The following is a 27,108-nucleotide window of genomic DNA, read 5'->3' on the forward strand; positions in this document are numbered from 1 at the left end:
TAACAGAGTATAAAGCAGTGGCTATTGGTGAATAAGGCCACTGGGGTGACCAGGTATGACAGATTCAACAGGCTGCCAGGGGCCAAGAAGAGCAAAATTTCACCACCCAATTTTTGGGTGGTGAAAACACATTTTCACTGTATGGCCAAGATTTTCCAACATACCTTAAATTTGGGCCCCTAAATCCACATTAAGGCATCTAAAAATGGGCCCAGTTTTCAAAAGTTCTGAGCCCACACAATTCCATGTAAGATCAGTGAAATTGGCTGGGTACACTGTACCCAAAGTCTCTATTTCAAACACAGCACCTAAGAGTCTCTCCATCTGATAGAAAAAGTTACTGAGCCCAAGCCTTGAACCCTCGCCAACTCACAAACCATCTTCTGTTGAGATCTCATGCCCCTTTCTTCCCCCTGCCTTGCACTGTCAAAGGGGAACTTCAAAACTAAAAAGGAAATGGAGGTTAGTCCAGAAATCTGCGCTGAATGGCCTCACTAACGAGCTTTGACATGGAGGGAGCAGCATTCAGCACAAAAGTTAGTTTTCACTTATCTCCTTAAAGACATTTTTCCTTTCTGTGAAACCCTCTAATGACATCCCCCAAAAAGCATCATTCTGTGATATGCCTTGTGTTATTAACCCCGCTGGTTAGTGGTCTGCAGGTGTAGAGAGTAGGCGGTCCACTACAAATTAGCATGGTTACCTATCTGGGCAGTGCTGATATCTACCTCTTTTATTCTGCTTCTAATCACTCTAGCAGGACTTGATATAACTTCAGTTAGCCATTTACTTCAAGTTTGGTCAAGTGGCAAGTTCACCCATGACACTGATTGCTTGGATTGGGAATCCCACTAAGCAATCCTGGCTAGTTTATTTGACCCCTCTATCCAGTCAGGGTTGGAAGCAGAGCTGATCTGTCACATCGCTGGTATTATCAGCAGCCCATGAGAAGAATGGTATCAGTGATGGCAAAGAAAGATGCATTCTGGAATGCCCGTTGCCTAGGAGAGGATTTCACCAAGGAGAAAAAGAATTTTAGAACAGTTACTTAACACGGAATGCTGACCCACCCCCCTGCACCCTGTACCTCAGCACTTTTTCAGTTTTCTTTCTAGGTTCACATTTCTTCTTTAAAGGCCCCTGGTTCCATAGTGGGATAATAGTGTGTCCTGCAGCATCCTTATATCAAAGGGTTCAACCAGGCAATATTGTAGTGCTGTTCAATGCAGCTCCTAGATCCTCAAAGGGATTTAGGTGCCTAACTCTCAGAGCTCCTAAATCCCTTTGAGGATCTGAGCCCCAGCGATGAGTGGCATAGCCGGCAGCCTCAATAAACTTTGCTTAAACAAAGATCACCTGAGATAAATGCAAACCCAGTGTCCTGGAATAATGTGATACATGAGCATTCTCATTTTCGCTTGTCAACGTTTAATCTCTCAGCACCACTGACTCCCTGGCAAACTGACCAGCAGCAAAGCCATGGCAATAAAAAAATCTCCCAACTTCAGTGTTCCCTAAGCACTTTCCTTTCCCATTGTATCCAACCCTTTCCGCACAGCTGCAAGCAAAGCAGCTGAAAAAGTTTTTCTCCTGCAAAGAAGTTATTCTGAAATCCATTTAAAACCTCTCTCCTGTTTATCCCACACTCCCTTTGTTACCAAGAAATCTCCAGTTTATAAGCTCACAAGCTCCTGCATAAGAGGATAATAGATCTCATTTATATACCACATCACCTACTGTCCATAGCACGGTAATGACCCCTCTCCAAGATTCCTCCCACGGGGCACTACTTGTCAGGACAGCCCATAGAAAGAAGCAAGGCAGGGCTGAGAACAGAAACCCAGCTGGCATTCTCAGCTGTTCTACTGCCACAGACTCCACATCGTCTCCTGCGAACTAAACACAACACTGATTAGAATATTCTAACTAGCCAAGTCCAAAGGGGACTATGTGAAGGTGTTTTTGAAACCATGTATTATGAACCCAATAGACTGTAAAAGCTCCACTGAGGCTGCTCGGGTCTATCAAGATTAGGCTTTTTTTTAAACAGGCTGCTACCTAAACAAACTAGCTACAGTCTTTTATTGACAATTGCAGCTCTGTGGTTTGAGTTCTATGGACAGAGCCGGTAGTCTTTTGGACCATTGCAGGTGTACACCATGAGCCAGCGCAGATATGTGCTGTGTATGTTCTATACGACTGTGATCTTCCAAATCTGATGCAGTTTTCAGAAATCCCTGTGCCTGATCCATTCACGGCAAAAGGACTGTTTTGCTTTGAACAGTCATTTTTACCATTAGGAAAGACTCCCAGTCCACATTATACCTGACCTGCAAATCTTTCGTCTCCTAATATAGATATAAGGACATTAATAAGCACCTTAACAGTCAAACCCAAAGAGGGTGATGTCTTCTTTTTTCCCTGGCAGAAGTACATAGCCCATCTAATTACACATAAATGGCCAGTGGGGTTGTTGGGGTTTTGGAAGTGTGCCAGGTTTTGGCTTTTCTTTTCCACTGAGTCGCAAACCCCTGAATAGCAAGGTTTTACACAGGAGTACTGACACAACCTTAACTACAGCATCCTGAACATGACACTAGAATAAGGAAGCTCCTTGTGTGGCCCAGTGTAATAAAGCATTTCAGCAGCCAGTGCTGACACAGATCATAAACCTTCACAAGCATAAATATCAACAACAACCCAAAAAGATAAGAGGGCTTACGGGTGAGTCAGGCTGAGATGATTTAGAGTTGGGCTGAAAGGGTCATTATTTCTGAATAGGCAGGGGTGGGCCGGCCAAAGAAATCAATAAACTGTTCAGCTTTCAGGAGGGAAGGGACCTTGTTAATTGTGCAAACAGAGGCTCACCATGTTCCGTTTCAGTATGGAGATTTCTGGCTAACTGAGTATCGATACAGACCACTTACACAGTCTTACCGGAGACTAGGTACATCCTAAACACTACAGAAAATTCCCTTGCTCTAAAACAATCTCCCTAACTCAGATCTCACCTAGAGACCTTCAAGGAAGACAAATAAATCAGACAACTTCAGATTAACACTCTTTTCCTGACCTGGGCAGAGCTGCTGATTCTCTCCCCCTGTTATGCTCCTCCTCATCTCCTAGCAGGACTTATCCTCTCCTCGTCTATAAAGTCAGAGTGGTATCTCAGCTGATCTAGCTGCTGCCTTCACATCAGTGCCATTCAGACTCCCAATTCCAATGTTTCAAAAATACATGGACACTCGGCAGACTTACATCCTGCCAGTTCCATTTCTTTTCGGCCAATAACCAAGTTCATCCCTGATGAAAACACCACTGATGTTTCTGGAGCTGCATCAGGAACAGATTTGGCCCTGTGTGTGCACGTTTAAGGGGTTCTGAAATTCCAGCCACAACAAGTCACTGTTTCTGAGAGTTTAGTTTTCTATGCAAGGATTCAGCTCAACAGCTTTACATCCACATTCTCACCAAGACCTCTGCCGAGTCCCATACTTGGTAGTTTGAACAAAATACACCTAGCAGCTCCTCCTTTACTTATGCACTCCTTTTCTTTTCTCCTCTACTGTTACATTCCTTTCATTCCTTTCAGTGCAATTAGTGCTGGTGAAAGGTGCTGGATTAAAAGCTCTGGAGAATGAAGCCCTCCATTCATCCACACAACAAATACAGGGCAAGTTCCCCTGCATTGCCCAGCCAATATGCCTTAGCCAGAGGCCTACTCTAGAAGGTAGTTCATTTCTATGGAGATTGTCATAAAGGGAACCAAGTGATGCAGCTGTCCTGATAACTTCTGGGAAGTGAACTGTGATCACCAACTCTTTTCATACCAGCCACTGGACAGTTGTAAAAAGGTAACTGTGAACTAGGGCAGTGAACTAGTGGGAAAAGCATTAAAACCTACTTCCAAACTCTCTGCGTTATCCAGGCTATTTCACACGATTGCCTTGCTAATGAAACAAAGTAAAGGTAAAAGCTCTCTGTATCAGTTAACAAAATAGCTTTAAATCTGACAGCATCATGTCAAGTTTATTGCCTCCCCTGAAGTTAATAGGCTTCAATGATCATTGGGGTTTATAAAGTTTTAAAGTCAGTAATAAAGTCTACACTCCAGAATTAAAATCCTGAGTTGTTAAGCTGTGATGATACTCATCGGAATGGACTATTCTCCCTTTATCCCATTAATGTTCTAAAGACTGTGCCAAAACACCGACTAATATTAAGCCCTATCAAAGGCACTGTATAAAACTGTCGGTTGTATTTAATCCAAACTGAACTTGCAGTCTGCATTCTGGATCTGAAACGAGTGCATGAGACTAGCTAATGAAACCCATGAAAACCATGGTTTGTGTCTTATTCAGGTTTGTAACGATTGCTATTGGCTGTATGATCGCATAGAAACTTTTGCACCGCAAATGCTGGACAAATGGAATTTCACATCTTTCACATCGGGGGGCAAGATTTTAGTGACTAGTGATTTGGGGTGTCTCACTGTTTGGATACCCAACTTCAGGCATCTTAAAGAGGCCTGATTTTCAGAAGGCAATTTCTATATAGTGTCCCCCAAAATCACTAGCCACTTTTAAAAATCTTGGCCAATATATTTAATTTTTGCTTGCCAATATTCAGGGTAGTCTGAAACCCACATGACCTGCTTTGCTTGCTCTGTCACTAGCCACTGGTCTTCCAGGCATTGTAAGTGGATTCTTGCTAATGCACTTACTTTCCCCTTGGAGTTAAATTCAGACAAGCTGTGAGCAGATGTGACACCATGGCGAAGGTGCAACTTATTATGCTGGCTCTGAATTTGACCCAGAGTATCTAAGAGGGTTCACAAAGTTTCCATCACAACCACTTCTTCCTGGAATACTTGTACCTGTGACTGTCTTTTCTGGACTTTGTAGTATACCTCGCCTTCGGTCACAGACCCATATCCCACTTCTTATCTAAGATGTCTGTTAGGTGAGACAAATTCTACTTACATATGCATACCAGAGCCTAGTACAGGATCTCCCTAGGTGAACAGTGATATGCACAATTAGACAAGAAGAAAAATTCACCGGTCGGTCTGGGAATGCATGTTGATCTCCATCTATCCACACTTGCTGCTAAACTAATGTAGCAGCTCAGCTAGCTGAAGCAAGCACGGACTTTGTGTCATAGCTAACACATATTTCTTTAGAAGTGAAAACCCATTACCTAACTTGGGTGTTATTCAACTTCTTGGCAGGAATGGATTTTGGTGCACGCTGGGGAAATCGGACTCCCGGAAAGAAATAAAAACTTCACAAGTAAATTACATTTTTGTATAAATGCAAATGTAGATTAAACTCTCATAAGCTATTTATTCAACTTAAATGACATAAAAGCAAGTTCTTTGCCGACATCGCACATTATTTTATCTATTTAACTCCTCTCAAAAGATTTTGATCACAGTAATAAAGCACAAGTGACCCAGAAGCTAGAGACACTACCTCATAGTCAATGGGTCAGTGGCAACAAGTCCAACAAAGAACCTCTAAGCGATGCCATCCGGGACAACAATCCCTGGCAAGTTTAAACATGATGGTAAAGTCAGTGATGAAGGCGGACTTGGCTATCCACATCTACCCCTCGCCAACCCGCGCTGGCCAAGTGTGACCAGACTCCCGCCAGAGCTTTCAACAAGATGGAGGAAAGCTGAGCTGAAAAGGCCTTTGCCCTCCAGTGGGCTGAGAATGGCTGATATGGAGATAGATGGATGGATGGATGGATGGATGGCATGGAGCACAAGTCATCATTAAGCAATTTCAATAGTGAGCTTGCCACAGAAACACAGAACTGTAATTATGCCAACTTCAGAGCCTCTCTGCAATAACAAGCTGCTTGTATCCCTCCCTCATAGACAGTAACTAGGAAACTTAATGAGTAAATATAAACATCTCATGAAATAGAAAATGTAGCCCAGCCCCTAGCCGAGCTGAGTAGGTAAAGCAAAGAATAGTTCTAATGCCATTCCTATGTGGTCAACACGGTCCAAAAACCATCAGTGGGAGTTAGAAAATAAACTCAATACAGATTTGAAACAGCTAAGAAAGGTATAGGAAGCTCAGGACGTGTGCAGAACGCCAGATACACCATAATGGATCATGTCCTTCGAGCCCAGTATCTGGCTTCCTGACACACCCAATACCTGATGATTCAGAGGAAAGCAAAAACCTGCCAATGGCACAGGGCTGATGACAGTGGAGAAAATTCTTCGCTGACTCCAGCCGGCGATCAGCTTTCACCCGTAAGCACGAGATTTGATTACATCTATCCTTAACTTCGTTCTGTCCTACAGAGCTTCATACACTATTATCAGAAACTTGATATTCAAATGCAAAACTGGATGGCTGAAGAAATGTCATTGTCCTCTGGCAAGTGAACTCCCTATCAGACCCAGGGAACAAAGTCAAACCTTCAGCAGAAGCTACTTTATAGGAAAAAGATAACAATATTCTTCAGAGGATGCTTTATTTCAAAAGAAATAGTTAAATGGAACACGTATCTAACGCTTTGTGATGACAGGCTCAGGGGACAACTTTGGGCAAGACAGCATAGCTACTAGAGGAGACATACTCAAGAAGATTAAAGATTTGGGGGGGAGGGTGGGTTCACTGCCAGAAAAGCTGCTGGCATGGCACAGGCTGGAGACTGGAGTTCTCTGTCCACAGAATAGGCACAGTAGCAGTGGAAACTTCCCCTACATTGTCAGCGTAACTAAACCGTGCCCTGGAGGGGCAGTTCCAGGGATGAGAGAGGATTTCAGTCTCCATTGTCCCATCAGTCGCTGGTGTCTGATGAAGCTGCCAAGAGGACTGCAAGGTGTGTTTTTGTGGCATTGGCACTTGACCACTAGAAACTGGACTGATTTCACATGCTCATTTCATGTGCTCCCCAAACAGCCATCAGATAGTAACAACTTTCAGTCCTTGCCAACTTGGGCTTGATTGAAACTGACAGGTGGTTAAAGGCACCATAGACTTTACCAATTGCCTGGACCATCTAGTCCCCCACACTCAAGCAGATTAGGCTCAATTGTCAAATGTCTAACTGATAAATCTGATAGAGAATGGATCCTAAACAACTAGTTTTCATTTATGGAACACAAGTCTCTCAGTAGCTGAAAAATAAAATGGGTAAATCTAACAAAAATGCAAAAGCAACTGTTTATCTCCGACCATCCTCCCTGCACAGCCACCAGAGGGAGCACCAGTTAATTAAAAACCAGACTGCCAGTGGAACCTGTTATTTTCAAGCCTATGAGAAGGGGTTACAAACAATGGAAAGCATTAGACCAATTTAAAATCACATCATGGTTATCCCCTTCAACATTTTTCATAGGCTCATGACTTGCAAAACAGTGTCAGACTGATCATTGCTACCTAATATTCAGGGCAATGCAGGCTGGAGGAGGTGGGGATGGAGGCACATCACCTCACCAGGAGTTACCTGTGTTCTTCTGGGTGACTCAGCCAAAGATCCTCCATGGACATTGGCTCAGTGCACACTAAGCAGGGACAACATGAGCTCTCTCTCCTGCCACCTGTGCCAGCCCTGCTGTGCTGGCCAGTGCAGAAGAGGGCAAGACCACAGCCTTGGAGGGTTTTACTCAGTGCTATATTCTCCCTGTCCCTTACACTGGGGGAGCACAAGGACTAGGATTGCAAGAGGAAGGGAGTCTATCTATCTAGGCATTTCTACCATACTCATCACAGTGCTGAGTACCCTGGCATGGCCAACCAGAATCTGAGCCTTGGGTTGCAAGTAAGTCGAGACATGTAAAAGAATAGGCAGTTTGTCACTACCTGTAACCAACTGAGGCAGAAGCAGAGCGTGGAAAGAAAGGGCATCCTCTGTTTACTTGTCTAGTTTCAAAATGCCAGGTGCTTATGGCTCTGAATTGGCTTTGAACCAGCTACTGTGAGCTGACCTGGAGATGGATCTTCCATTATTCTGAGCTTCTTAATTCCCTATACACACTGCATCTCCTAAGTGCATGTTATTCTAATCACTTTATCCCTGAAGGCCACAAGTATTTGTAGTATATATTTATATGTTATTTGGCACAACTAAATCCTATAGGCAGACAGTATAGATCCTAACATTTCCTCATGTTATGTTCTGTTGCATTAGTTTCCACCAATGGTTGCCTGTGTGGTGGAGTTTCAGTGTTAACTGTTTGTTTTGTTACATTCTTATTGCTACAGCCCCATAGGATACGTGGTATATAAACCTTATGTAGAAGACAAGCACTGAATAGCTTGACAGGCAGTGTTGGCCAGTGGATAGAGCACTAGACTGGGAATCAGGATACCTGAGTTCTGTCCCTAGATCTGCTCCTGACCTGCTGTGCAACTGATGGCAAATCTTGGGGCCTCCATTTCCCCTCCCACCCTTTGCCTGCCTTATCTATTTAGATGTTAAGCTGGTGGTGGCAAAAATTGTCCATTACCAAGTATTTGTACAGTGCCTGGCGCAAAGGAACCCCAGTGTCAGTTGGGGTGCTCATGTAACACAAATAAAAGCACTAATAATAACATACAATCCATGTTAAGTAATGATACAAGGAGGGACAATGAGACTTTAGACCAGAACCTAACTCAGCCATTACCAAGCTGTGGTCTTCAGAGAGCTGGCTGGCATTTGGGACCAGATTTTCAAAGATATTTAGACACCTAGTGGGATTTTCAAAAGTGCTAAGTAAGTTAGTGCCTAACTCCCATTGATTTCAATGTGCTTTGAATATCACACTATACACCTATCTGCATCTTTATGTACCAAAATACCTTTGAAACTCTGGCCCTAAAGTCATCTCTCTAATGAAAATCAGTAACTTGGGCCTACAGTTCAGCAAAAGTTTTTTTGAATTCCAGGTCAGAGATAGTGTTATTTCAGCCTCACTAAATGTACAGTATAGCTACTGGAAATTCTGAATGTCTGGTCTTTAGAGATTGTGATTTACATCCCAGTATACCATTGGTGTTGTGTCATGATACTGGCTAGACCTGCACCTGTTATGTTCTTTGTAAATTTGAAATATGTGATTTGTGTTGACAGTTACAATTATTTTAATAACATTTAAGTGCCTCGTTTTCCACTGCATTACACCAGTTTTTGTCAGCAATTTCAATGGAGTTTTACTGGCAAAAAACTAGTGGTAACACAATGGAAAATTAGATCCTGAATTTTACACATCATTCCAACATAAGTTAATAACAAAACTGCCTGCTCTTTTGGATAAAATGTTGTGTGTACACAACCTAAAACTGTATTCCTATCAAAGGCACCAACAATTAGAATTTCAGGTTTATCTATATATTGATTGCTATGGGGCTGTTTACTATTCTGATCTCAGCTGGTAGGAAGTCTTGCCAATCAACATAAGGTCACGACCACAGGGTCAGAGCCTGCACTACATACATCATAATTTATTTTACAGATAGTCAATACCAAATTGCACCATGCAATTTACAGTACAACATCACATTTAGTGTCTAAAGCCACCCATACGGTACTTTCTCCTTAAGACCTTTCCTATGCAGTTTAAAGGGTTAATTTCTGCTTTCAGTTACATTGGTGTAAATGTGGAGGAACACCATTTGCTATCAGATTTACACTGATATACCTGAGAGCAGAACTGGGACCACGGTTTGAATATACATTAAAAAGGGTTTGCTATCTCCTTAGTTTCACATCTCACTGTGGAGCAATTTTTTTAGAATTGTGCTAGCCCAGCTAGTATCAGGGTTAACATATTACTGAAAGGTTTGTGTGCATACCTATCATAGATGGAGCAATAAACAACATACCAAGCAGCTGTACAGATGAAAATATAACACTTACGGCTAGACAAATAACTCAACACAAAGTCTGTGAATATTAACTCAAATAAAAAATGTAATTCTTTTTGACTGGGTGTTTTCTTTACCCCTTTCATTTTTACTTTCAGCTAATATTCCACAAACAAGTTCACAGGTTCCTATGCTTATGGCAACAACACATTTTAAGTGAATATCAGATAATGCTAATGTAAACTGAGTTTTGAACTCATAAATGCAAGTATTCACCCCAAAAGTCTGATGTTACATTCATCCAGGCAGAGAAAGTGAAACAATCAGTGCCAACAGTTAGGGATTCGTGTTTTTATCACACCTGTTGAATATGAAATATGCTGAGAAACCCCTTCCCCATGTGCAGTTAATTTCACATAAACCACCAACTAGCCATCAGGAGGTCACTACCAACCTGGGCAGGATTCAGATCAATAGGTTGGTGGTGAAAGATTCTTCTATCACTTCACCCATCCATGCAGGTTGCACCCAACAGCATGGTATCTGAGACCCTCTTCTATATCCCATTATCACTCCTTCAGGCCATCCAGCATGCATGTACCCATACATTTCTTTCTAGCTAATAATGCCTTAATTCCTCCCCATATTTTAATGTAAATCTGTCTTTCATAGACTCATTGAATCATAGAAGATTAGGGTTGGAAGAGACCTCAGGAGGACATCTAGTCCAATCATGGGAGACGGGAGAGATTCCAGAAGACTGGAAAAGGGCAAATATAGTGCCCATCTATAAAAAGGGAAATAAAAACAACCCAGAAAACTACAGACCAGTTAGTTTAACTTCTGTGCCAGGGAAGATAATGGAGCAAGTAATTAAGGAAATCATCTGCAAACACTTGGAAAGTGGTAAGGTGATAGGGAATAGCCAGCATGGATTTGTAAAGAACAAATCATGTCAAACCAATCTGATAGCTTTCTTCGATAGGATAACGAGTCTTGTGGATAAGGGAGAAGCTGTGGATGTGGTATACCTAGACTTTAGTAAGGCATTTGATACGGTCTCGCATGATATTCTTATCGATAAACTAGGCAAATACAATTTAGATGGGGCTACTATAAGGTGGGTGCATAACTGGCTGGATAACGATACTCAGAGAGTTGTTATTAATGGTTCCCAATCCTGCTGGAAAGGCATAATGAGTGGGGTTAAGCAGGGGTCTGTTTTGGGACCGGCTCTGTTCAATATCTTCATTAACGACTTAGATATTGGCATAGAAAGTATGCTTATTAAGTTTGCGGATGATACCAAACTGGGAGGGATTGCAACTGCTTTGGAGGACAGGGTCATAATTCAAAATGATCTGGACAAATTGGAGAAATGGTCTGAGTTAAACAGGATGAAGTTTAACAAAGACAAATGCAAAGTGCTCCACTTAGGAAGAAAAAATCAGTTTCACACATACAGAATGGGAAGAGACTGTCTAGGAAGGAGTACGGCAGAAAGGGATCTAGGGCTTATAGTGGACCACAAGCTAAATATGAGTCAACAGTGTGATGCTGTTGCAAAAAAAGCAAACATGATTCTGGGATGTATTAACAGGTGTGTTGTGAGCAAGACACGAGAAGTCATTCTTCCGCTCTACTCTGCTCTGGTTAGGCCTCAGCTGGAGTATTGTGTCCAGTTCTGGGCACCGCATTTCAAGAAAGATGTGGAGAAATTGGAAAGGGTCCAGAGAAGAGCAACAAGAATGATTAAAGGTCTTGAGAACATGACCTATGAAGGAAGGCTGAAAGAATTGGGTTTGTTTAGTTTGGAAAAGAGAAGACTGAGAGGGGACATGATAGCAGTTTTCAGGTATCTAAAAGGGTGTCATAAGGAGGAGGGAGAAAACTTGTTCACCTTAGCCTCTAAGGATAGAACAAGAAGCAATGGGCTTAAACTGCAGCAAGGGAGGTCTAGGTTGGACATTAGGAAAAAGTTCCTAACTGTCAGGGTGGTTAAACACTGGAATAAATTGCCTAGGGAGGTTGTGGAATCTCCATCTCTGGAGATATTTAAGAGTAGGTTAGATAAATGTCTATCAGGGATGGTCTAGACAGTATTTGGTCCTGCCATGCGGGCAGGGGACTGGACTCGATGACCTCTCGAGGTCCCTTCCAGTCCTAGAATCTATGAATCTCTGAATCTATGAATCCCCCGCTCAAAGCAGGACTAAGAAGGATTTAGAACTTTGCCTAAGAAGTGTACAGGCTATCCCAAAGGACACTGGAAACACCAGCAAACTAATCTTAAGAAAGAAGCCAACAATGGGACTTGGGGAAGAGGAGAAGACAGTTGCGATTTACAATAGAAGAAAGAGATCTCAGAGGAATAAGCAATGATGGTGATGCCATGTAGGAAGTGCAAACCATTATTAATTCCTTCGTTCTGGTATTTCTATAGCTGCTTTATGCAATTCCATTGGAATTCCACAGAGATTTAGCATTAATTAATCTCAGTATCCCTTTTATTATAACGTGGTTATCAGAAGAATCATTTAGCACATTAGGATCCTTTCCATTTTAAATGCTGCTTCCTCTCTATGATGTCATCTAATTGTTTATTGAATGACCTTTGCATCTCGGTCTTATCAACAGTCCCCAGTAGCCCATTCCATGCAGAGATGGTTTTTGCTGTGGTAAAGTACTTCCTGATGTTCATTTTTAAGCATGTTTTTCCTCAGCTGCTTCTTATCCTGTCATTGGCACTAGGCGCAATTTTTGGTTTGAAATTGCCCCTGTAATCTGATGTTTCTATAGAGTGCATTTCACCACAAAACAAAAAAGCAATGTTCAAGAAGTGGGGTTGGAGGTTTCCCCTGGATGACAACTAGATACACATATCCCCAGACATAATGAGCCTCACAGTAATGCTATATATGTGTATAAAGCCAGATCTATTTACATATCAGGAAACTGAGGCACAGAAAGGTGAAGTGACCCAAACTTGACATGTGCTGAGCCCCTTCAACTCCCGCTGAAATCAGTAGAGTACAGCAGGCTCATCTCCTCCCAGAATAGGCTTTTAAATGACTTAATTAAAGTCAGACCACAAGTCAGGGGCAGAGTCTGGAACATAACCCTGGTCTCTTGCTCTAACCATAAGACAGCACTGCCTCCCAAATTGCCCTGTCTCAGATGAACAATCCCTTTAAGGCACAGCCCTAAGTGGAGCAGCACTGCCCCAGTCAGAGTCCCAGCAGGCATGATGTGCGGGGGGGGGGGGGGGAGGGGGGGGGAGGCACAGCTGCTGTTACCGCCTTTGAAAGCAGCAGACATGCACCTTTGCAGTGGGCATTAGCAAGGACAGAGGGAAATGGGCCATAGCCCAACTGCCTCCTTTTGAGAGGTTAGTGACACTATCAGCACTAGCCTGGAACACTCCATGTGCCCCCCAATGCAAAGACTGGGACTGTGTCTGGCTTCTGGTCAGGACTGCGCTCACCTCCCTGGGTGCACCTGTCCAGATACAATCTGGTCCTTTCTGCATCCCACAGTGGGTTCTGCTCACATACCTGCAAGTAGATGCACATTTGTTGCACTTTCAAGTGAGCCTCAACTTTCTGAAAATTTGTCACAGTATGTTTAGCAAAGAAACTGACCCCTTGTCTCTAATGTCTGAGCCAATGATTCCTGAGAAAGATTGGGAGTTGGACTCTCTCTTTTCCTAGAAATTGTTGGACAACATTCATAGAGATGAGAAAGACCTATTAGATCATCTGCTCTGTTCCCCTTCCAAAGCAGGATTGTTCCCTACAGTATATTTTATTGTGCTTTGCTTTGTCCAGTACAGTTTTAAATGTCTCCTGCACAATGAGACTCCTCCACAATCTAATACAGCCCACAGCTCAGAAGATTTCACCAGACTCAGCCTAAAATCTCCTTTGCTTAACTTTGAAATTCATATCCGCTCACTAAGGAAGGTTTGCCTGTGTAACTATTCACAAAGATCACCATCATGAATGAGCTTTAAAGACACTGGGCAAAATCTGCACAGAACATAGTATGTAGCCTTCTATTCTAGTATGTTGTGAGACTTGGTAACAACTCTAATGACACTGTAGCTAATGTACTAAAGGAATACAATGTCACAGTAACACATCTTCCATTTGAAAAGAATGGAACTTTGCATCTGATCATAATAAAATCTCCATAATAAACAAGGCATATTACCAAGTACGCTAAAGAATATTACTACATCTATTCAGGAGATGCTTTTTCTAATTTGACTATATCTGCTGCATAATTTTTTAATTTTAGTTTCAATTCCAGTTTGCATGGGAAAATCAGGCAGTTAGGTGCCTACCTGTTCTGTGTGCCAGCAGAGTTCTGCTCTCCGGCATCGACAGCAGCATGCCAAGTGGGAGAAATGACAGCAGCGAAGGCAAGCGGGTGGGACGGCTCCAGGAGTCCACAAAATTGTGAACCTCCCCTTCCCAAACCAGGATGATTGGCATGTCTGCTCCCACGCAGTGCAGACTCTGATCATTGGAAGGAACTATTACAAAGGAAAAGATGCAGACCATGACAGTAAGTCTAGTCTTTCCTCTCACTGGTCTCCTTTATTTCCCTCTTCATGCTATAGCGAGGCCACTGAATGCCAATAGGAAAGTACTTTGGCAGACTTAGACTGTCTTTTTTCCAGTCATTTCTTTGGATGCCTAATCCTCAGTATTTATATTAAGTGGTACCAGGTAGGCTGAGTTAGTCCCAGACCTGCGTAAATTCTGGCTGGACCTGGTGTTACTGTGTGATCAATCAACTATATAAAATCCAACACAGGAGAAAAGAAAAAAAGGCCTGATGTAGCTACTGATCAGCATTGCAAATTCCTAGTGACTTCAGGGGGAGTGCTGCTTGAAGAGCCAGGATCAGACCTTAAGCAAGCTTCTACTCTAAGCAGGGACACAGTAAAAAGAGCACCAGTGGTTTCTGTTTGTCCTCTGTCAATGAGTTCAGTGTCCATTGTGCTCAATTTACAAGCAAAAAGCGTTTTTATTCTTTTTGACTAATTGTTAACCCTGCAAACTCTACCAGGAATCACACAGTTGACCTGGGTTCTTTCCTTCTTGTGCATTATAACCAGTAAAAAGGTTCTGCCAGGCAAATTATGCCCTCAGTGACACTTGTCCCATTCCCTTCACCTAACCAATTATACCATAGTATGCAATTCCGCTGGTCAGGCGAGATGAACTAGAATGCAGCTCGCTATTGCATAGTCATGTTAGTTCTACAGAGCTAGCAAGAGCAAAAAGCTGTGACAAAAATAAGATTGTATAAACAAGTTTTATAAGTTTTTAAATAAACTGAAGCAGTTACAACTCTGAACATATGCCTAGAGCAGATCTGATAAATGCCATTTTCACAGTCACATTTCAAAGTTGAACCAAAGGCTCCAATCCTGCAAACACATGCATGTGAGTAACTTTACACATGTGAGTACCATGCCTACAGTTACTTACACAGGTGTTTGCCGAATCAAGTAGACAGTTTGGAGTGATCATATCAGAAGCTCTTGATATGTGTATTTATCTTCACACATGTAGTGCGCAGTAGCCTATGTTTTAAAGGGACAACATCAACTTAAAAATCACACTACTGTCTGAACATTTTTAAATCTATTTTTCCTGGAAGTAACATGTATGGTTCCTATCGCTGGAAGAGATGAGAGCAAAAAAATGTTTTTTCTTGGGGGGAGGGGCCCCGTTACTTTACTTTGTGCATTTGACAGCAAGTTGTATATAGTCAGTTTCACTGTTTCCCTTGTATAATCAGTTTCCTTGTTACTTTTGTGGGTCTTTCAGGAAGGAACAAGGGAGAAGAAAAAGCAATTTTAAAAAAACGACAAGAAGAAAATGTGATTGTAAACCAACAAAAATGTGCAGAGGGGATCAGGAGCAGGTGTAGCACCTACAATGACTTTCAACTCAATGGGAGTCTTTCCCCTAACTTCAGTTCCCCAGTGCTGATGGGAGTGTCCATCTCTTTTGCTCACATGCCAGAATTACACTCCAGAAGACAGAAAAGGCCACACTGCGATGCTGCAGTAAGGATGGAAGCTTTGCAACATCACCTGTGCCTCGAAAATAAAATATTTTAGATTACAGCCTGGCTCGATCTTATGTTGTCAATCTGCAAATTTGGTCCTTTTTGTGCCTCACAGGCCTCCCAAAAACCACCACTACTGCCATCATGATGGCAGTCTTACCAGCAAAGATTTAATAGACAATGGTGTCATGCGGACTCATGTTATTGAAATGCCATTACTTTTACAATCTTCACTACAGTACATTTTTAGGGTAGCAGGAAGAATTATCATAATTAAAACCAAAATGCTCCTGTCACAACATGAATAAGCAATTATAGTGACACAGTTTCCTTGATTTTCATGTTGTTCCCCCCTCCCCATAAACACACTTACTTATTAATATGCAAACTTTTTTAATTAGCAATGAGTCTCCTGGTCATTAGCACTAATTGGTGGGATTCTGCGATAATTATTAAGTTGTGCTGTAGCCGTCTATCTCACCATACAATTAAACAAACCACTGAGGAGTGGTCTGAGGGAAACATCAGAAGACATTTACATTGTTTATACTTTACATATTGGATTAGCTCTTTAATGTTATTTATCTGTACCTGCAAGGGAACCCCCAGGGACGTACTGCCTTATGATCTGTCTGACCAGCCCCTTACCTGACCCTGCACCCTTTCCAAATGCTTCCAATGCAGTTTAGTCAAATCTTGGCAAGAGGCTGTTCCAGGGTGTGCACGTTCACACGTCAGGCATTGTGTGGGAAGCAGATTCTTAGCTTGTTCCACAGTATGTGAGGCAGCTACTGAGTAAATTAAGACTGGACTTGCAGTAGGCATGAAGTGACAAGCTGTCATTCCACCAAGGGTGCCAGACCCCCTCCATTCCACCAAGGGTGCCAGCCTGGATACCCCCCTTTTTTATTTGTTCTTATCCCTGTCCATTCTTCTATGCTACCCTTATGAATAGAATACCCACCTCACACTTGTTCAATAAGGTACCTCTCTCCCCTCATTTAAATGACTTCTAACACCTCACTTTGCCCTGTGAGAGGTGAAGGCAAAAACACTCATTCAACTGAACCATCAAGATGGTATTATTGTAACCCTTCTCTTCCTTCTCCTTCCCCCTTTTCTATGAGGGTGATATTCACCACTGTGCAGATGGCCGTTGCAAGGCCTATGCATCACTTTGTACACAGACTTTGTGCCTGACCCTGCATGGGGTGAATTTCACCCTTATTGTGTCTCACCCAATTTCAATTGCAAGCTCAGGGCAGGGCTGAGTCTTTCCTTGTTTCTGAGGCACCTAGCACACTTCCAACACTTGAAGATAATGATAAATAATAACCACAGTGATATAAGCATAGCAGATCCTTCAAAAATTTGAGCATGAGCACAGCAGTTCTGCTTTTCTGGCCAGAGCCGTACAGCAGTGTCAGCACTTGCAATATTGAAAATAACCAGTTACAAAATCCTGAAAGAATTTAAGTGCGTGTTTCTTTCAAGACGCCTGGAACAAGAATTTGTGTGGCAACTAATTTCTTTGCAAGAAAATGAGGTGTCTGTGCTGACCATGCTTTGTGCCATGTTTGGAACAGTTTTTACCCCAACATCTTAAATGTACAAAGAAAAATATGATTCATTTTGAATCAGAAAGTGAAAGTACATGGCGCACTGGCCCACTGAGAGCTGTGAAAACATTGCTGTGTCACATACATTTGAGATCACATTAGCCACAAGGCACATCAACTTTGGAGCCTTTGGTCAAAACTGGCAACCTGCAAGTGCAGAAGCTCCTGCAAGAGATGGGGGAAAGGAGACTGAGGAGTGAACTGGAAGCCTCTTCATCAAAAAAAAGACACTGAGAGGGAGGCTTTCATTACTCCTTTTTGCATAGTGGTAAGTAGATACACGTGTCAGAGGACAAATACCATTCCACACTTCTCAGGAAGATCTATGAGTCTGGATAAGTCCGCTGTTCAAATCAGTTACAAGTCCTTTTTAAAGTCTATTTTCTTATCTGTACACAAGTGATGTTGTACGTATCTTAATTCAAGGAATGTTGATTTCAGTTTCACATCTTACTCCCCTCCACTAGTAGAATGAACAACTATGTCAGAACACAAAGTAATTAGACCAATGTCATTGGTCAAGCAGCAGTGGCTTATTTATGACCTCCCGAATTCCAAATGAGCATGGCAGGTTTTCATACAGGCAGCCTGCGCTCTGTTTGTCCATAAAATCGTGAGCCCCAAGGACTATGTGGATTGAGAGAGGTGGATTCACAATGTCCCTGTCTGTAGATAGGTGGAATGACTCAGCAGATCACACAATCCCTGGCAGTGAGTAAGATCTTTCCCTCTGGGTTAGGGATGTATAAAAAGAAAGCACAACCACAGAATGGAAATAGAAAACTCCCCAGCATGGGGTTGAACCCAGACTGATGACTTGGATGAGGATCCCAAGTTTCCCAAACACACCCTTTGTTCTCTCTGGTCTCTCAAGCTGCCACTTTTATCAACTCTCCCTTGCGCATCTGTACAAGGGTAGGGGGAGCTGAGCTGGAGTAAAAGCACAGTCACAGTCCCACTGCGGAGGAAAAGGGAACCGGGGTGGAAGGAGGTTTATGACATCTAATCTGAATACAGATGTTTTCATCCATGTGTTTTACTCTCATTTCAGAGAGCACCTGTGAGGCTGGAGGCAGAGGCAAGTACAGGGATGTTGCATCAGTGCATGAGAACCAAAGAGTGAAACTGACCATGCTACTTCCACTGTCCAAGCTGAGTGATCATTTTACGGTCCAATAACACAGACACCTCCAGAAACTACTGCTACACATTAATGGAAAGTGGTAACCTCACCTCTCCAATAGCATGTAGTGCTTTGTTCTGGGGAATGGACACTGGACCCATAAACATACTTCAAATCCAGGCTGATTTTAGTGGCTGTTTTGAAGTCTGTGGCTGAGTCCCAAGAGCTCTACCCACCTGCCTCTAGCAGCACACACCAGACTGCAGGGCCAGCTCTTAAGGTAGAAGCTGTGCCTGCAATGAGTGGGGGGGGGGGGAAGGGAGGGGGAAGAGAAGAAGGAAAGGGCTGGGTGTCTGTTTGCACAGGTTGGGAATGAAGGGATAAGTGGGGGGATGTAGGCAAGGAGAGATACTTGCTGAAGCATTGGGTAAGGTTGGCCTAGTTTGTACATGTGCTTCTTCGTACAGACATAAAGGACAATCATCATCAGTATCCAGGACAAAAACAAGCACAATGGGTTAGATCCCCTAATGTGATGTGGCAGCAGATTCTAGCCACAGAGCTAGTATATCTAGCTTCAGTCAGATCATGCAGTGCCAGAGTGACCCCCTGGTGGCCTAAAGCCTGGGTATAGACTCTGTAGAACACATACCCTGCTCCTGGCATAGGGGGCATGGCCAAGGGAAAAAGCATGACCCTATGCAGATCAATGGCAGCAGTTCCTGCCTCTTGGGTAGCCAGAACAAGTAAGTGCAGCCTGCTCTAAATTATGCCTGGGGACCAGCCCCACACCCAGCCACCAAAGGAATGGGGCATTGCAAAGCTCATCTACACACCATGTTGGCAGAACCATACCTCCGATGTCTGCTATGCTCAGCTCAGCCAGACCACAGGATCTGGCCCATGAATGTGTGGAAACAACATTTTTCTATGTCTCACTTTACAACAACCCAGACAATAACTGTGCCCACAAGAACAGCTTTAGGAGAAACAGAAGCTACAACTCATGTAGCACGCAGAAGCCTTCCTCTTAAACAATGTGCCCAAATATAGCCGCCTTGCTCCAGGCACTCCACTTACTCCCCATTGACTTCCAGACTCTATTCAAAACCTTGGTCCTAATCTACAAGGTCACAAAAGTGAAGAGCCTAGCCAACTCAGACTGTTCCTGGACATAGAGAGAGACAGGGAGGAAGTAAACTGGGGAGGTGCTGAATGCTCAACATAACTGATACACATAGATCTTAGATATCATGGAGATAGATTCCTTATAAATACCACGGATAAATAAAACCTATCTTCCATATTTATGAAGGCATCTACTATGTGTACCATGTAAGGCTGGATTTTGGATTTGAATGGCCCCAAGCAAAGGGGGAATGGTCCCAAGAAGCTAGACAAGGAAACCAGATGAACTTGCCACCAAAAGGGGAAGAGGCTGGACAGTGAGCTGCCTTCCTTCCAGCCTGCTGGAGGAGAGGGAGGGTTGGTTTGCTCAAATTGCTTCTCTCCATATAGTCCCCAAAATCATGGGTACCAAAGGGCTCATTTGTGCTTAAGGCCCAGCTCTAGTACCAATAGGTTGCTGTCAGTGGGGTACTTTTCTAACTTGCCCAATGGTATTTATGTTGAAAATGACACATGCTGACCCAGGATGTCCCTGTTAAACATTGGTACCATGTACGCATACCTTCACTTGATAAATCCTTCTAGTCTTAGCAAGCTGACTATGATGAAAGACAGATCTTTGTCCATAGTGTTTTCTCTGAGGGTTCAGAATAAATCCCACCTGCTCCTGAAAACTATTGAGTTATCTTAACTCCCTTAATTCCTCTATTTATTGATCCCCAACTCTTCTAAGACACTGGATACCCATTTCAGACACCACACAATATGAAGCTAAACTAACTAGCAATGGCACATTGATATGACAGTCCAAAAAATTGAGCCTAATTTCCCACTGCTAGTAATTTATAGATCATTATGGTGATTTGTAATCTGCTTCTATTGTCTAGAAATTTACTGTAGAGGGAGGATTTTAGTCATGGAATGAGCTAAAATCTCATCTGGCTTCATATGTCTTATTTTGATATGCTGCACTGTTTAAGTACTAGTTCAGTAGAAAAGTAAAAACCACATTCTAGCAGGTGCTAAAATTGCTGTAACCACTGACTGCTAAGCCACCAGGTAATATTCAGGAGCCATGGATCATAATTCTAATCATTAATATGTAGGTCAACTCACTGATCTTAATTTATATAGGATGGCGAAAATAGGCCTTGGAATATAATTCATTTGGGACATTCCTAAAATCTCCCAACACACAGCTTTTTAAGCAAAACAAATATTAAGCATAACAGATGCATTAATTTACTCTAGTTCACCAAAGGTTAACTCTTACCCAAACCGATCATTAGAAAAGAAATCCTATAATCCCTCTTTCCCATTCAGGCTCTAAACATGTAATCTCATGAATAAATCTAGAGAGAAAGTGTAACAAAATGGGCAATAAAAACTCACTGCATTCGCATCTTTTTATCTACCATTAATATTGTAAACACTCTCTTTCAGGCCCTTGAGTATGACTAACCTAACGTTTTGGCTTCCCACACTACAAGCCATAATAGTTTGGCTCTTGTTATAACAACCAGTTTGATTCACCACCATAGAAAAGTGGTAGAAGAAGATACCTCAGAGTAAATCCCAGTGTCAGATCTTCTTGCAAAATGCTGCAAAATCAGCACTAAATCTAAAAAGTATGGTTCTAATAGTAAGAGAGTACAGAACTTTCTCTTTTTTTTTCTTCATTATTTTATTGCTCTGGAAGCCTGCAAGCTCCAACTGTATAAATGCCAATAACTTCCCAAGTTTTAAGGCTGTTGAAGTAAGAGATCAGATTTTAGCAAGTGCTTTCCAGGCAGTGAGCCAAACTTCTTCTGATTCACTAAAAGCAACAAGGGGGCTGGGAGGGGGGGAAGGGAATGAAGGGTTGATTAACTTCAGTTACCACACAATCTCAAAAATGTCTTCTTAGTGCGAAGGGTGCAATCGCTGATTGCCCTGCCTGTCCAGCCTCTTGCGGGGGGGGGGGGGGGGGGAATGAACTGGAGAAATACAGCAAACGCCTTCCAACAACCACAAAGTAATTTACAGCTGTAGATCCCCTCTCTTGACTAGGAGGCTGCTGTGCTGAAATAAGGAGTTCTTTTGTTTTTATAATGTAGCTGCAATTTTCTGGGGTGGGGGGAGTGGATATGGCAAAGTTTTCAAATTTGGCCCGAGGCACTGGTCGTATTTCAGACACTTTAATCCGTTTGCACAGGATCCGTTCCTCCCCACCTCAAATACTGCCAGAGAACCCTGGAAGAACAGGTGCATTCCTGGCCATCTTGCATGGGCACTGACCCTAGGGGTGCGGAAGGACTGGGACCGCCACCGGTTTACACGGCAGCTCCTCAGAATGCGAGTGGGAACCCAGCCCAGCGCACACCAGCAGGGCCGGGCAAGACGGAAGGGCTCCCAAAACTGGAGCACCTGCTTTGCCAACACTGAAACACTCAAGATCGCGGGTGTGTCCTCTCCAGACGCACGTGTTGCATTTACACCAGCGAAAACTATGTCCAAGCAAACCACATTGTTTTTAAACCGTATTTTTGTTGTCGTGGAAAATGTGATTCAACTCACTCCACCCCGAATTTCAGACTCTTCCCCTCCCCCCTATTCCGCCTGTCTGTCAGTTTCACGAGACGGCAGAAGTCTCGCTCCCAGTGACTTTCGAATTGTTTCATTTCTGCAGCTCGAAGGAAGGATCTTGCTTGGGTGGCTTTCTACTTAATGATTGGGGGGTGGGGGAGATAGGGCGAGCAAGAAGCCTCCTTTTTCTGGCTAAGGACACTCGTGTTTTTTCAGTATCACTTCGTGTAAGTTCCCTAGGAAAAGGAGATCTAGCGCCTGCTATTCCACTACACATGCATCCATCCACATTTTGCAAGTAGTAGAGTCCAACACTCCGCTCACATCATTAGCCAGGCTAATGCACTCCAGAGAATCCTTTTAATGTAGGCTACTGGCATCCACAATCGAGCTGTGGCCATTTGAAAAGGGGATGGGGGGAGGTAAGAGAAATTAAAGATAATTTGTTCCTACAGTGGATTAACAGAAGTAGTCATTGAAATGAGGTTTAGCCGGAGGTGCAGCTGGTTTCCAGAGCAAGTGACACTCCACTGTCTGCCGTGGTGATCATTTTAATCAAACTATAAAACTGGGGAGGGGGAGGTGAAACCCCTTTGCAAAACTGCCTGACACTCAAAGAGGTCAACACGCCTCCTTTGTTTCTTTTTCCAACCCAAAGGGAGAGAAGACAGAAAGGACACATACCTGTACCTGAAAGCACAGCAGCAGGGAATGTAAACATCTGGAGAGGAGAAAAAAAAGCAACAAAAGATCAAATGATGCCGTGAAATGGCTATTATTATTATTATCATCATTATTGTTAATAACACAGATCGATGCTTTGGTTAGGAAAGGCTCGGGTCTCAATGACCACCTGATTGCAAGGAAAATGCAGCCGGAGCCTTAAAAGATGAAAGTTTACCCCCCCCCCCCCCCCAATTTTAATGTCATAATCCTTACAAGCAAGTGCAGGCTGAGAGCAGTGAATACATCGCTGAGTGAGGAAGGGGGGAGGCCAGTGGCTTCAAGTTAATGGAGCAAAATCCCCAGCCGCAGCCTTGACATGGGAATGATCCAGTTATAAACCCCCGCAGATTTCCAGCGATCTCGCTTCGCGCTGATAAACAAAGATGAGAAGTTGAGATACTGCTTGGTCTGCCTCCTCCGAGTGGCTCCCTTAGGCATCAGCTCTCCTCTTCCCCCGTCTCTCCTCCTCCTCCTCTCTCTCTCTCCGCCTTTGGAGAGATGAAGGTGCTTATTGTCAGTAACTTCCGATCATCAGCAAATAAACCCCCCTTGTCTCCCCCCCTTTGCTAAGGACCCAGCCCTGCGAGGAGGATAAAGCCTTTTCCTGGATTCAGCTCCCCCAGATAGAGGCGCAACAGCAGCAGCAGCAGCAGCAGCAGAGCTAATATTTGCTTAAGGTTATGATGGCTGGCGTTTGCCCTCTGATCCCCTTCCTTCGGATGGATCCCTCGGTGCCTGGGAGGTTATTTCAGGGGGAGCATGGCAGGGTGTAGCTCGCAGGTCTCCTCCACCGCCGGAGAGGTTCCTCGAGAGGTCAGAGAAGGGGGAAGGATGGATCTTTGCTCTCATATGCACCCTGCGCAGCTAATAGTCAGTCTGCCGGGGGAACGCGCACACACAATGCTGGAGCAAAGGCTTCAGCCCTGATCTCTCTTCTCTTGCAGGCTCATGTTTCCTGCTCTCCCTGTCTCCTTCCCTCAGCATCACCACCTAGGGAGAGCATCGACCAGTGGTGTTTCCAATCAGTGCAGCAGAAAAAAAGCAATCTCTCCACTTGCTGGGCGATCAAGATAAATACAATTGACCCCCCTCCTTCTCTCCGCAGTTCAGAGAGGCGATGCGCCCGGGCAGGAGTCCCCGATCCGCAGGCGAGCAGGGGCAGTCCCGGTGTATTTTTAAGGGTTCATTCTAGATCGATGGGTGGGAACCGAACACACCTACCCCAAAACAGTACCCGGCTAAGCAGACACGGGAAAGAAGCTCCTCGCTTATTATGCAGTAAGGGCAAGTGCTGAGTCCCCTTCAGCTAGAAGAGCCCAGAGCTCTGCACAAAACTATCTGGTGGCGGCAGCTTAGCCGCTGGTCCTTCTCGAGCCAGAGCCGTGAGATCAAAGCCGGAGGGCAGGTTCCTACAGCAAAGGGTACGAAGCATCCTTTGAAAAACAAAACAGACAAGTCTCTTTTTTTTGTAAGGGGGAGTGGGTATGCCAAAGCCAAAAAACCTCTCTCGGGATGCGTAGTGGGTGTCAAATAATACCACACACACACACACCGACCCACAAAAACAACAGCCTTCAGCTTTCTCCGACAGCTCAATCTTGCTTCCTACACAGGTTTGGAAACAATTTCAGTCCTCCCTGCATCTCTGCCTCGCCCAGCTCCAGCAGCAGGCAGGGAAATCCGCAGCCCGATCAGGGCTGAATGTCTTGCCCCAAAATCAAGCAAGCAACCCCCCCACCCCGCACCACTGGGCTGGCTTCTTGGTGGGAGCTAGGACGCCAAGCGGCTGCGTCTTGACTGTTCTCTTAGGATGGCCCATCAGCTCCGCGGATGCTTCCCTCGCCTCTGCCCCTTCTCTGTCCAGGAGCTTAGTGCTGACCACTAGCAAAGAGCCACCCGCCGTCCAGAGCGCTCCCCAGTGTGCTGCAAAGCGCGCGGCTCCTCAAGGCTCAGGAAAACAGCAGCAGACACGTGTCAGCCTGAAACAATCCAGCATGTTGCTTTGTTGCCATCCCTAGACAAGCCAGCCAAGTTAGCCAAACCTCACATGCGCCCACTGTGTCCAGGGCTGCAGCTTCGCTTCTGGGGGGTGAAAGGAATGACAGAAGTTGTTTCACTGGTGCTCAGAAAGCAACACACCCGAGAATAGGCAGAGAGACTGGTGAAGCCATGGAATGGGAGGAGAATGAAATTATCTCTCTCTCACACACACACACACGGGAAACCCTCAGAACCCAGACTCATGTCCTTTGTTGGTGGTATCAAGATGCTGCTGAAGAACAGCTTCTAGGCCCCCCCTCTCCCCTTGCTTCATGCCAGATTTTGTTACTGTGTACGTGGGCACAAAACATCCTCCTCTGGTCGTTGCCCAGGCCCTATCTTCGGGCGTGTGTACGCGCTCGAGGGGAAATGAGAAGTGACTCCGATTCAATCAGTGCAAGGCGGGGTGGGGGGGGGGGGGGGGGGGGCGCGGTGTGCGCCGCCTGGGAACGTGGGTTAGATAATGTCACTGCGCATCTGGGGCAGGGGTAGACGAGTGGATCGGTGTCTGTCTGTCTTTGCTATCCAGGATGAAAGTGTCAGACCCACTCACCTGCGAGATGTGCTGCAGCAGGAATTCCCACTCGCTGGCCAACTTCACCAGACGGGCGGTTCACGCTTCAATTCACCTGTCAAACCACCCGAGGGCGGAGAACCCTGAGACCCTGACAAACATTCTCCCTGGCTGATCAGGAGCAGCCATCCCTTTTGAAAGCAGCAGCTGTCTCCTGTTTTAACACCCGTGAACCCTTAATGAAACAACTCGGATCATCCTGAGCCGGATGGTAAATGCACACTGAAATACACGGCTAAGCCACAGACGCATGGAGAAATGCAGGCACAGAGATGCTTTCAGCCCTGAAATTGCTGACACCCTTCAGATCTATGGAGCTGGGGGCAGCATTTTGCCAGGTTATTATTTATTATGATCTTCCACGTTGGGATATTTACAGCAGAATCAGGTTGTTTGGGTTTACACAGTGCAAGTCAAGGAATTTCCCCAGATCCCAGCTGTTTTCCACCTCTGCCAGTTTTAGTTTCAAAACGCTTCGCTTGCCATCTAGTGGAAGAACCGTGCATGTGCAAGCATCACCTGCAGCAGCCTAAAACCCTACTCCCAGCCTCTCATCATGCTGGACGCCAGTCAAAAACTACTTATTCCTTAGGAGATTAAGGTGGAGCGAGCTGTAAAGTTATAGTTCTACTACCTGGGCCCATGCAGCTGTTGTTTTACCTGTGTCCTTTGCTGTGTTAAAGAGCACTGCAAGCCTCTCTAAGCCACCAGAACCCAGGTATTAGGTCATGCATTAAGGGCCTAATGAGGAAGATTCAAAGGACTACTCATGCCAACAACAGGGTGTAGATGCTTTCCAACCATCTCATCTAAATACTCAGACTGCTCAGCAGGGACCCAAGTCAGTCTGCTTCAACTCATGTTAAAAATCATTTTTTTAAATAATAAATGACAACATTCATGCATGTAAATGCATTGAGAGAGTACAGTGAGTATTTCTCCTTCTTTGGAAATTTATTTATAGTAGACAAAATGCCTGGAACTATTCTAATTCTCAAAAGAGAACATAATGTCAGTTAACACAATATTAACTGAGAACCTAAGGATAGCTCATAACTTTAAGGTTTTTAAATTCTCCACTCAAATACCAGTGTATTTCAGGCCCTCTCACAGCCACATTTAAATGACACAGTGCTCTCGCTCTCTCCATATTTTTAGCAACAAATCCTTATTCTTTGCAATTATCCTTATTCTTTGCAATTTTCACTCCATAAACTCCAGTCCTGCAGACACCTGTGTGCATAACTTTGTTCACATGAATAATCCTACTCATTTTAATGGGTCTACTCCTGTGAATAAAGTTATGCACATGTTTAAATGTTTGCAGGATCAGGGCCATAATGATCATGATGGACTGCTCTGAAACTCACATAGCATCCCTGCAGCTGCTCCTTGTTTACAGGGACCAGCTAGTGAAAGATCATAAGAGCT

General features: G+C 44.1%; 1 protein-coding gene across 3 annotated transcripts in view; it reads right to left on the bottom strand.

Annotated features, from left to right (window-relative positions):
- FGF18 (fibroblast growth factor 18) overlaps nucleotides 1–25,036 on the bottom strand; it is a 110,054-nt gene extending 85,018 nt beyond the window's left edge. Inside the window, exons 1-2 of one of the 3 annotated variants that reach the window (XM_029913757.1) lie at nucleotides 23,277–25,036; nucleotides 23,028–23,058 (exon numbers count right to left, since the gene is read on the bottom strand). In XM_029913757.1, the coding sequence (XP_029769617.1) occupies nucleotides 23,028–23,058; nucleotides 23,277–23,308 (63 nt within the window). In that variant the 5' untranslated portion in view covers nucleotides 23,309–25,036. Of the gene's footprint in view, nucleotides 1–14,160; nucleotides 14,192–23,021; nucleotides 23,059–23,276 lie in introns of those variants that run through there. The other 2 variants (XM_024206162.1, XM_029913758.1) reach the window with 2 other exon arrangements.
- Nucleotides 25,037–27,108: the final 2,072 nt, after the last annotated feature.

The sequence above is a fragment of the Terrapene carolina genome, unplaced genomic scaffold, assembly GCF_002925995.2.
Source record: "Terrapene carolina triunguis isolate 2854851 unplaced genomic scaffold, T_m_triunguis-2.0 Scaffold838, whole genome shotgun sequence".
In the NCBI taxonomy this organism is placed as follows: Eukaryota; Metazoa; Chordata; order Testudines; family Emydidae; genus Terrapene; species Terrapene triunguis.